This window comes from Apteryx rowi, unplaced genomic scaffold (assembly GCF_003343035.1).
Source record: "Apteryx rowi isolate R43461 unplaced genomic scaffold, aptRow1 scaffold_449, whole genome shotgun sequence".
NCBI lineage: Eukaryota > Metazoa > Chordata > Aves > Apterygiformes > Apterygidae > Apteryx > Apteryx rowi.
The window spans coordinates 568,677-581,035 of NW_020450704.1; the positions used below are offsets into that span (position 1 = coordinate 568,677).

At 37.0% G+C, this 12,359-nt stretch overlaps 1 protein-coding gene across 1 annotated transcript in view; it reads left to right on the forward strand.

Moving 5' to 3' along the window:
- Positions 1-785: 785 nt before the first annotated feature.
- The window catches only part of AGMO (alkylglycerol monooxygenase), a gene marked incomplete at its 3' end in the record, with an annotated part of 115,365 nt that continues 103,791 nt past the window's right edge, over positions 786-12,359 (forward strand). Inside the window, exons 1-2 of the mRNA XM_026077099.1 lie at positions 786-821; positions 3,705-3,835. Of these exons, the coding sequence (XP_025932884.1) occupies positions 786-821; positions 3,705-3,835 (167 nt within the window). The remainder of the gene's footprint in view (positions 822-3,704; positions 3,836-12,359) is intronic.

Consider the following 12,359-nt stretch of genomic DNA (forward strand, 5'->3'; position numbering starts at 1 on the left):
AATGCAAGTCAACTTTCTTTCTCCAAAGCCGTACATCCTGTACTGTTGCAATGTATCATGATGCTTACCTTGCCCTTCCATGAGCATGCTCTTTGCTACGGATATAAGAAGTTTATGCTTTGCATTCTCAGTTTCTTGGATTCTGTCTTACTCTATAAATAGGCAGATCTAGTGCTTCTCTTTGCCTGCCACATACAGTTTTCATAAACAGTAGTAACTTTGCTCCTTGTTATATTCTGGAATTACTACTTGGGCTGCATAAAGACCTTTCTGTAGTCACTCAGAAGTAGTCAGCACTGTTAATCTCAGCTATTCATAATCATTCTGCTGAAAGCCCCGAAATGAAAATGTTAATTTAATAATCACTGTTTTTCTTTTCTGTTTACTCTTTGCTTTTTAGAGTCTGCAGATCAAGTTCACATTTACACTCAGTTCACATTTTTAGGCTTCACTCCTAAATAATGAGACACAGAATGTTCTTATTTTGTTTTACGTGAAAGTTGAGATTCTTATAAGGACCTGGGACTTTAAGAAAACAGAAGCTATTTCAAGAGTTGCCCTAAAATCATGAATTTATGCTGAGTTTCAACTTAGATTATAATTTTTTGCAACTGTGTAAAGTAAAGGCTGATTTTAAATGGTCCTTTGCATTCTGTAAGAACTGATAACTTGTGTATAAGGGAAGCCTTCCCGTTTGGTGTTCAGAATAAGACTTTCAAGTTACAGATCAGTAGTTCAAATAAACCACAAAAACTAATCCAAATCCCTCTTCAGTGTCTCTGGTGATGGGTGAAGAGAAAGAAATTGGAAGCAGAGAGCGGGTAAAACGTTTATAGATCAGAAGATGTGGAAAGGGGTCAGCTTCTGTCTTTGGCTTGCGAGGCCAACAGTGGCTTTTTCTTAACTTTGTGTTTTCTCCCACTTTGTTTGTAGGGACACTCCTTGAAAAGTTTTTCAGAGCTACCTGTCTCCTCAGGTTTCTTAAATGACTAACTTGTTATTTTGTCTGAAAAACATAACGATTAGTCTACTGAAGACTACTGCCTGTCTAGCTGACTGTCTCCTCTTTCCCTGTATTACCTGCATTATCCTTCTGCTGTCATTATATCTCCTGCTTAGACTGTAAGTATGTCACAAATCATTCCTTTCGTGAATTCCTTAATGGGCAGGAGGTTGAGGCTGTCTGAGTGTTTCTCTGCCCTCCTTGTTGTAGCACTCCCTACTTGTGAGTCAAAAAGCATTGTCAAATGCTTGGCTGTCTCACAACTTCACGGTAGGAAGAAAATACTAAATTACATCAATGGGAAGGAAGCTGTATTAGTATGTGTTAGTATAAAGTCAAGTGTATTAACCATTTCAGATGTTGTTAGGCATCATATATTTCCTATTCACTCTTTTTGTTTTCTAAGTAAAGGAACCCAGCTGGTGTTCTGCCCTGAGCCCAGGGAATTTGCAGTGAAGCTTCTGCCGCTCCATAACTTCAAACTGCCTATAGGCTGCACTAGAGCTGTCTCCTGATATTGAGGTCAATTGCTTCTTAGTAGGCTATACTTTTTATCAACACCCTTTTTCTCTCTGCTGGATGCGTAGATATGCTCATCTTGCTTGCTATTGATCCTTGTTTGGCAGGTCAGGAATCTGTGTTTTTTGTTTTTTGTTTTTTTTTTAACCACATCAATCTAAAAATATGTTTAAAAATATCTTTTCTGCTTAGGAATGAAGCAGATAGAGGAAGACAAGAAATACATTTTACAAAGCTTCAGTAATTTTAAATGAAAGTTTTTGTTGTTGTTGTTGTTGTTGTTTTTTGCATAATTGGGTTCAAATAGTCAAAGTTTTACCACATTAGTTTTGTTCAAGGGAGGAGATCTTTGAGTACTGTTTAAGCTTAATTCATAGGTCTACTATTGCTTTCAAAAGGTTTCACATAATCAGTTACTGCATATCCAAAACAAGGCTTTAGGTGCCTAAAATGCTGTCAAAGTGCAAGTTAGGCATCTATGTTAAAAAGTTCCTTCTTGATATTAATTTCTTCTCATCTGTTGTTGTAACCCCTCCCTGACTTGCTGCAGTTTATGAACTTTCACATTTCTTAGACACTATAAATCTATAAATCTCGCTATTTGCATGGTTTGAATCATCCCATTCCTTTTTGGCTGAGTAATCTGGTATGTATCCATCTACGTCTCTTTAGTGTCCTAGTCTGGTAGGCATTCCCAGATCATGTCTGACTTGGCCTCCTGAATGCCCTCCAAAATGCAGTGGCATTTGTGGTGGCACAATGCCTCTTCCATTAAAAAATGGTATGGAAAGGAGCAGCAGCCTCTCTCCTACAGCGATGCAGTTTGGGGGGTTCACTCTGTGGATCTGTGCGTGCTTGTAGGTCACTTGCAGGGGGCAGTGATAAGTGACTAAGGACGGCAAGTCTGGTTGTGTGATGCTGCCCAGCGTTGTGCAGAAAGCCCCCTTGTTGTTACATTTCTCACACCCTTGCAAAACATGATGGGAATTCGATGTCTTAAGACCTCCAAAAAGGAGTTGAAGTGTTTCCAAGGCCACCTAAAATTTTTCTACAGAGTGAGGGAGGCAGTTGAATATGTTCCATGCATGGAGAGATGTAATGCAAATAAAATAGCCATTTCCTATATTCCTTGCTACAGATCTCTTTTAGATTTTGGTGATGGTGCAGATACACTTCCACTGCCTCATCATTCTTTCCACCATGAAATGCAGGAAATGTTAGGATTCCACTGTCCGTAAAAATACTTATGCTCTACCAATTATGACTATTCAATCCTTTTTGTCTTGCCTATGCTGATGATAATTTGGGAACAGATATAACATACCTTTCTTTTCTGAGTGCTGTTCTTGTGTATTTTCAACTTGCCTGTTGATCTGGGACTCAAGATGGACAGTGTGAATCCTAAGCTGAAGCGGTGTTGTGAGTGAAAATTGTTTCAGTCTCACTCAGCAATACAGATTTCTGCAGAGAGGCAGAAAAAGACTTTACAACTGGTCAAACCAATATATATATAAAAAAAGTGAACATTATATCATAGTTACTTGGTCTTGAAAGAGAACCTGTATTATGACCCTGATGGAAAGGGTTTCATTGGGTTCTCTGATGAAAATGTCACATATATGAGCTATTGCTATTTGCAGCAGAAAGCGTGGCAAAAGAAATGCCGAGTAGAAAGAAACTTAACAACTCAATTTAATATATATTTCAGATATTATTGTTGGATGCCAAATTCAGTGGCTGAACAAGTTTAAAAACAACTTACCTGTCAAATTGAAAGTAGATTCTATTTTACCTTGTGGTTAGAGGAGTCCACAAATGCTGCTGCTCTCACTGATTTACTTAAGTATGAGAAATATGAGTTTGGAAAGATTTTTGTGTTTTCTTTTGGTGCCTTTTAGCAATTTTTATTTTATATAAATATATGTATTATTTTTATATACAAAAACATGAGAGGGAATGAGATTAGTGCACTGGGATTTATGCTGGTAGTATAAATTAAATGGAAGCTTTGGTTGTTCTCATTCATAAAGTCCATTAGGAGCTTTACTGTATTTATGAGGATGCAATACTAGCTAGAAGGGTGCCAGCCAACATGAGAAATATTCAGCTGCATAAACTGTTGTTTGGAGATGTGTCTAATTCTATTAGCGTTGTGACTTCTTTTCTTCAAATTCTTTTTCAGAGTATTCCATTCTTTGTTGGTTTTATAGTGCTGGAGTTTGCTGTCAGCTGGATTCAGAAGCGAAAGCTGTCAGGTCGGATCAATGATGGCATAAGTTCTCTTTCTTTAGGTATCCTGTCTCGACTGCCAGAGTAAGTAAAAATATTGTGTTAGCTTAAAGTTGTTTTTAATCACTAAGAAGGAAGAAAAGAATTATATATAATTAAAATTATTATTGCTAACCCACACTGATTAAACAAGGTTTAATGGTGGATTTTACTTTGCTAGAATGAAGTTGCATAAAGAACATAAATGTCTTTCTGATCTGTAAGACTAAATATAATGCTTGAAGGATATTTTCCAACTCCATTTATATTTGTAAATATCTTGGTTGTCCCTTTTTGCTGATTCTGGGACTTGAGTTGCCTTGACTGTATCTTCTGTTAGACTGTATGTTAAAGTCTGAGTTTTCTTTCATTAACTTTCAGAAAGAAGTAAAAAAAACCCCAAACATGTCTATTATTTTCATTGGTCTTTAAAAATAAAATTATACAAATGTAATCAGATAGATGATAGAATTTTGAATATGCATGTAATCTAAAGTTCTTTGAATTCACTCATAATCTTGTGTTTAACTTCAGTGGAATGTCAGAGATTTTGATGCCTGAAAGAAATACTATGAACATGATCATCTAATCATCTCCCCTGTGCAGAGGCCATAGGATTTCCCAGAATTAGTTTATGGTGGACAGAATTATGTGTTTAAAAAATACCCAGTATGGATTACTAAATATCCAGTAATAAGGAATCCAACAAAGTCTTTAGATAATTGTTCTAGTTGATAATTGCTTTTAAGAGGTATCCTGTTTTGGATCTGCATTTGCCTGATGTGAGCTTCCAGACAGTAGATGTTTCTACATCTTTTCTGTTAGAATGGGATTACATTTCTGTTCCCCATGTATGAATTTACACGTTACTATTAAATTACATATAATCTATTTGTTACATGAAGAAAAGGTTCAACTATTTGAATTTGATTATATGCTGTATTTTCAAGTCTTTTAAATTATTCCCACAGTTCTTTATTGAGCCATCTCCTGTTTTTCAGCCTCCTTCTTAAAGTGTTGATGCCTCAGCTACACTCCGTATTTCAGAAATTGTTACATCAGTGCCAAATAATGAAGTCATTTGTTCTCTGTTTCTGCTCATTGTTCCTCCCTTCATATATCCCAGGTCTATGTTAGTACTTTTAGCCATCCTTTATCCCCAATATTTTTTAGATTCTGTGGCTTACTTGCCTCATTTATAGGCATATGTTCTTATATTTGGCCACATTGAAATATGTGGATGTTACATTTGGTGATACTGGAATATTCTGAATCAGTGAAATGTTGTCTTTGCTCCTTACAGTTCACTTGCTTTTGTCATTGCAAAGTTTACCAGAAATCTTCTGTTTCAATCCAGGTTTTGATAAAATACATTAAAGAGCACAGAGACAAAAAATTATTCCTACTGAAAAGTATCACCCATTTTCTTCATACTTACATTCTGAAACATGAAAATCACCTACTTTGTAATCTATTGAATGAAAGCATGCATGGCATTTGCATGATTTTTAGCTTTGTGATCAAGAGAAGTTTTGACAAGATCTATAGCTGCGCCTTTAAATCAGTTACAAAGACAATTTATGACTGATCATCTTAGTTTTCAGTAGAAATTAGTATGGATGAAAGCATTTGAGAAATTGGGTAGATATATTAAGAATGTTGCTTAGATACACTCTCCCAAACTCTTTATATATCTGCAAATGAGACATGAACTTTCATCATGAGATCAAAAATAATGTCTAAGTTATTTGAGAATTTCATGAAGCTATTTTTGCAACTACTGAACAACCTATATTCAAATCATTTTGTAAACTTTCTTTTAGTATATGACTTGTGAACATGATCTTGAAGAAGAAAAATTTAATTTTTGTTATATTTTTAAATAGTAATAAATGAAATATTTTATAAGTACATTAGACTTGTGTGCACCAAAGCCTTTCACTGTTGAAGGCTTACTCAAATTTGCATGCAGCTAAAATTTAAAATGTTCAAATGTAGTTTCTTCAACAACTGAGTTTTCTAGAGAGCTTGCACTTCACAGGCTTCCATGGTAACCAGTTCTTTTTCTGATCTGAAATATCCATGACTGATTAAACTAAACAGGGGGACCAAGATATGTGTTAGGAAGTATGAATGGTTTTGTGAAGGTCTCTCATTTTTGTTTTAAGAATACTGAAATGCTTCAGACATGCTCATTCCTGGAAGAAGTGCTGTTAAGGAAACAAATGGTGCATGCATGGAGCTCTGCTTTGCAAAGTGCTGAGGACCTTTATTGTTGTGGCACTCAGAACTTGGCTGCAGAATTTGACTTGGAGGCTATGTTGTTATCGCCAAGAAGTGTTTTGCCAGGCTGTTTCAATAGTGAAGCAAATGATCCTTAAGGGCACAGACTTTGTTGGATCAGGAAAATTGTCAGGATCCATACGCTTACCCATTGATACACCAGCACAGGAGTTTTCTTCCAGGTCACTTGTGCTGCTGTCTCATGGCTGGAAGCACAAGACCCTTCTCAGCTGTTCTTTTTTTGAATAAGAATTCTGAAAAAGCTTTCAACTTTCTGACCAAAAGTGAAAGAAGCAGGCAAAATATAGATTTTCTGAATTATTTAATTGGATGTTAATTTCAGAATTATAATGATGACTGTTTAGCATAACACCTCTTTTATAAGTAAGAGAAGTTATGAATAATAGACTGGCTAAAGAGGCTTGAACTGAAAAAACAGAACCTTTTACCCTTCTGTCTTTTTCTGTTTCCACGGTGTGAAAGAACTGGGTCAGAAAAAGAAAGAAAGTGGGGGGAAAAAAAGTGCAAGCAGAATCCGTTGCTGAGATTTTCACTTCAGTCTTTCCTTTTCAGCCAGAAAAAAGGCAGGGAAATCTGACAGAAACTGCTAAAACAATATTTCAGCAGAACCCACAGCATCAGGGGAAATAGTAGTGCAAATCATTAACAGCTGAAGGTTAGATTAACACACCATTGATTGTATCCTCTCCCAGGGACTAATTTTCATTTTCTCAACTAGCAGCAATGGTTTGCCACTTCCTTAAAAAATCTGTGGTTGAATCTAAAATGGTGTACTTCAGTCTGTTAGTTAGAATGAAGCTTCGGATGCATCGCTGCAAAGAGGTTTTTACATTTAATGAAAAAATTAGGAGTCACAGACCATATTTAGGGTCTGAGTATACTTTTTCCATTTTACAGTCTGTATAACAGAAGTGCTGCATATCTTGAGGGAAAACAGTATTTTTTCAGTATTTCTTACTTCAGTGTTGGAGCAAATGCAAATCATAAATCAATATTCACATGCCAAATATTAAAAATTTACATGTAAGAAAAAAAGTCTAATCAGACCAGGCAATGTGTTTTGCTTTTAAGCTTATCAGACTCAAGAGCATGTAGTAAGTAGAGCTGTTTTTTGTGTTCACACCACTTCTTGTAAAATAAGCCATACATTTCTTAAATATAATTTTCTCTGCCTGCATGCATACTATGCATTCCTCTGCATGTATGAATACTAAATGTTATATGCAATGAAAAGTAATTTTGGGGAAGGGGAGAAATTTGAATTACTGAGCTTGCTCCCAGCATCTTAAATGTTGGTGGTTAAAAAATTTCTGAGAACTGTTATTTTAAATAAATAAATAACTTTTCTGACTAACCATTGCCAGGAGGTTTGAAATGCTGCATTAAAAATATTCTCCCAAGAGAAAGTTTATTTCGGGTATAAATATCCACTATACAAGTATGTGCATTATTTCATACTGGTCCATTTCTTCTTTTAAAGCAGCAGAACATAAATCAAATCAAAATGTGTTTGGGGGATAACTGAGGTAGGTACATTTTCAAACTAGTTGGGAAACTCTCTGTTCTTTATGGTCATGCTCAATTGTCAATTTTTAGTGTTCAACTCTGCAGCACATAGTCATACAGTGTGTGTGAGTGTATTTATATGACTAACAGTTTTGTCAGTCAAATTCTGCAATGGACTTTTCCATTTCTAATGAGGACATACAGTTTTTAGATATTCTTTATTTTGAAACAGAGGACATCAAAGTTCTCTCAAGTGTTGTTGAACATTAGAAAAGGATGGGGAAGATGCTTTTTGATCATACTGTTGCGCATCTTAAGAAATTTGCACATCAGTAATATTTGGTTTACAGGAGAAAAAGGGTTTGTACTGTTTTGATAATTTCATTGTGGTTTACAGTTTTGTACATAATCCAGCTTTTAAAGATTTTTTTTTTCCAGAAGTGAGATTGAAGGGACAGTTTCATGTACATTGTAGGCCAACACTGCTGCCAAATGAAGAAGCAGTCTTGCCTAACTTGCGCTTCTGGCTGCTCATTCCTACCTCTACACCTTCTCTCCCCTTTTGCCAGCATAAGCATTTGTGCCACCCGGTGGTGCACTGGCCCAGGAAGCAGGTCCAGATTGACAGCAACCTTCCTCTTACCCCCTCCAAATCATATTAAACTGGATCAGTTCTCACCATAGCTGTGCAAAGGCTTGCAACAGAACAAGAAATGGGCATGGAAAAAAGCGGTCAAAGTTGCAGGATAGAAAATACTTGCTTCTTTTGTAGCATTACTGAATTATCCAGTTTAAAACATATGTAAAATTGTAGTCTGAAACCAGAAATTTGCACTTCATATTTGTAACAATATACAGAATTGATTAGAATGCTTTCCGTTCAAATTGCCATAAGCTGTTCATACTCCTGAAAAGCTTGTACTGTTCTGACACAAAATACTTGTCTGTATGGATACATCCATTTAAAGCACGTCCTTGTTTCCTGAGGTATCTACTAGATACTTCACTAAGTATGGCTATAGAAAATTATAATCTCATAAATTAGTTATTATGCCTCTTAAAAGAAAACTTGATAGATGCAATTTCTCGTAAATTATATTTTCACTTCAAGACTTACTAGCTTCATTTTTTCCTCCATATCTGTTTGACTAAGGCTTTGGACAGATGTTTACTTAGAGCATGGTCAGATGTGATGTTCCTGATCCAGCTGCCCCCTTAGATCTGCCAACATAACTGCACATTTAATTGCTCACTAACCTGATCCTGACAAAGTGATCCAGCTAAAAGCAGAAACAAAAGCCCCCCAAGAACTATAAAAGAGGTGTTTAAGCTCAGCTGCATTCATTTTGACAGAACCAGGTCAGGGAGCAGCTATGCATGCAATTATGCTGGCAGGTCTGAGGGCTGGTAACCACCAGACTAGGGCAGTGATGAGCAAATGGGACCAAACTGGAAAGGTAATCACTTAACTGGGATAAATTGCAACTCAGGCTGTGGTACCATGCCCCTAAACCAATCTAACTTCTGGCTACTGCAGTTCTGTCCTCCCTGCACCCAGTTGTGTAGTCTTCCCCTTCTCTTGTGTTGGTTCAGGTGCTCATCTGATCCTGTCCTGAGGTATTTCAGTTCACTATGAGAGCAAAAAAGGTATTTGTATAAGGCTGAGAGAGAGGAAGGTGAGTGGGACTGTGGTAGCCAGCAGCTGGTTTGGCTTAGGCTACAGTGGAACTGCAGTTGTGACCATGCCCTTGGCAGCTAGCTATTGCAGTTTAAGATCTTACGTGTCGATAGGCGTTTCCAGTAAATGGGATTTTGTTAGGTAACGAGGCTGAAGAGACAGAATCTACTCACCTCCCCATTCCTCCCACTCTTCCCTTAGCATTGCTCAGTTACATAGTTCATCACAGCACCCTCGTGGCTGCATTGTCCTGTATATACTGCTAGCTGTTCCCACCTTCTGCCAAAGATTACAACCCTCAGAGCTCTGTCAGAAAAACAGGTTTTGAAAGAATTTGCTAATCTTCTTGAGATAAAGCAGTCAGAATAGGATAAGTAGTTTTAATAAGTGGGCAGTGCTGTGCAGCAGGGGCTGGTAGCATTTTCAGCAAACAAACCTTGCTCTGGAAGGGGACATAGGTTCACCACCCTAAAATATTTTTATAAATAGTTAAGCTCATGGAAGTGACTGTCTACATGGACAAATCTTTGCTTGGCCTAATTCTGTTTTTGTTGTTAAGTCCTCAATGAATTGAATTGAACGAAATCAGTAAGCATTAGGGTAACTAATCCACACAAGAATTACTCTGTTCTCACTGCATCAGTTTAACACACCTTTGTAAACCTCGTGTAAACTACTCTGTGGCTGTGGTCAAATCCACATCCAGCTGTGCTCGCAAAAGATGCTAGTGCTTCCTGCCTGCCATCAGGTACTCATCACCACCACCCTGCTGCAGCTTACTGTCTTTGCTTCTGTCAGTGGCAGGCTGTGGTGAGTCCTCCCTTGGGCATATCAGCAACATTAACTTCAGTGGCTGAAATTGTAGAATTTGCTAAACTGGTTCACTGAGTTTGAAATAGGCCGGAGAGCACCCGTGTGAGCAGGACTGCTGGCAGAGCACAGGAGTACCAATACACGGCGCAGCCAGCCTGGTGTGCGTGGAGTGCTACTTTTTTGGTGATGGCTAAGAAAAGCTCTGAGTCAGGGTTTAAAAACTTGAGTTTCTAATGAAATGACATATAAGCTAATAAACATTAAAGAGAAGAGCTCGGGAGAAAGACTTGGGAGACAGACTTGGGAGAGTCAGGATGTTCTCAAAATAATGGACTGATACAACTGGTAGTCCCTACCATAACGTTGCAGAGAGTGTTGTATTTCGTGCAAGCCGGTCAGAGAGTCCATTACTCTTTTAGGCTGTAACCTCTTACATTGAGATAGCTGCTTGCAGAATGCATATTTGTCTGCATCCTCAGAGTTTCATCATTATTTATGTCCATACAGCGGGCCCAATAACCAGCTCATTGAACTCCTATTCTTTGCTTGAATCTCAGAGCCTAACTTAGCACCTGCCAGGTCTTTATAAACAAAAGCAAGCTGTTACATTTGTTCTCAGATGTACTTGTGCTTTTCTGTAAAAATATGGGCTGTGAACTAAGTTTACCCTTGTTGGAAATATGTTCTTAATTAAATTCAATAATCTCTGTAACTCAAAAAATACACCAGTTTCTCAAACCCCTTAAATGTTGCATACGTTTTCTGTATTTTTCATTAAGATAAATTGTGTCAGTTTGCACATTTTGAAAAAAAATTCTAATGAACTGCTTCTGATTAGAGTATCCTTCTGGCTAAAGGACTTATCTTTGTTAAAAGATGTATTAAACATAAATTGGGATTCCACTAGATGGAGCACAGGGGTAGCATTTTTAGATCTGGCCTTCCGAGTAAGCTGGGTCAACATCTAGAAGTTATGGAAACTGGGGAAAAATATTTCTTAATGATTCTGTAAATCAATGTTATAGAACTGAAAACAATAGACTTTCAACACTGCGTATATCATGGACAAAAGCAAACTATGTTTTTAAAGGTTCAGATGTATGACCAAAGCTATTCAATAGAAATTCTCATGTAAATATTTTTCCTTATTTCATTTTCTGATGTGCTATGATGACTCATTCAAGTAATTTCACTATATTTTTATAGACCGTAGGAACCATTATCTGTTACCTCTTCCTTTGTTTTAGATAAATTCAGAACTAATTTGAGCTGAATGAAATAGCTTTATCCTACTCCTCATAAGTTCTGTTTGTATGTGACCTTTGAGAATATTACAGGCTTGTTTCTAATCTAGCTTAAACTTTAATGTAAATATGCTGACTTCAGTGGAACAACTGCTCTCCTGCAAGTAGGAAAGATCAAAATCAGATCTTCCACTGAAAAAAGATACTCAGTAAGCATTTGTGTTATATTTATATGCTGTTATTTATACAAATATTAAAAAGTCAGGTCTGTTGCCTCACAGAAGATGACATTCTAGAACCTCCCAATACTATGTGTCCTGAATTTACTTGAACAGGGCATATTTTAAATCATTGTACTGACATATTCAAAATAATATAGTCTTCCTTCTCTGATGGAGCCTTCCTGATGTAGCCTACCAGTATGCTGGCCAGATATGAACAGGTCTATAAAAATATAACTTCCATTCTCATAATGGAAGAAGAGTAAGTTGTTATGCCATAAGAACAGTTGTACTTTTAAGTTTTTAAACGTGTAATTGTAATAGTCTATTAAAGATCACCTGTAGTTAAGTTGACCCAGGGACTCTGTATAAATTTATGGCAGTAGGTGTCATAGATTATATTACTACAGAAAGTGGGACTACTCATGAAAATATTTAAGACTTTCCTGATTTATGGATTTTTAATTGATTGCTAATTTATATATGAGAGAGAAAGGATAAACAGCAAGTAACTTAAATTATATAGGAAGGAAGGACATAAAAAAAAAAAAAGACACTAACTTTTCTTCTTTAGCTTTAGGGCCCTAGAAGTAAGGGGCGTTCAAGAGAGCTGGTTAATATTCAAACATCACCTCCTCCAGGCTCAAGAGCAGTGCATCCCTATGAGTAGGAAGTCAAGCAAAGGAGGTAGGAGACCTGCATGGGTGAGCAAGGAGCTCCTGGCAAAACTCAACCAGAAGAAGGAAGTATACAGAAAGTGGAAAGGGGGACAGGCCACTTGGGAGGAATATAGGAACGTTGTC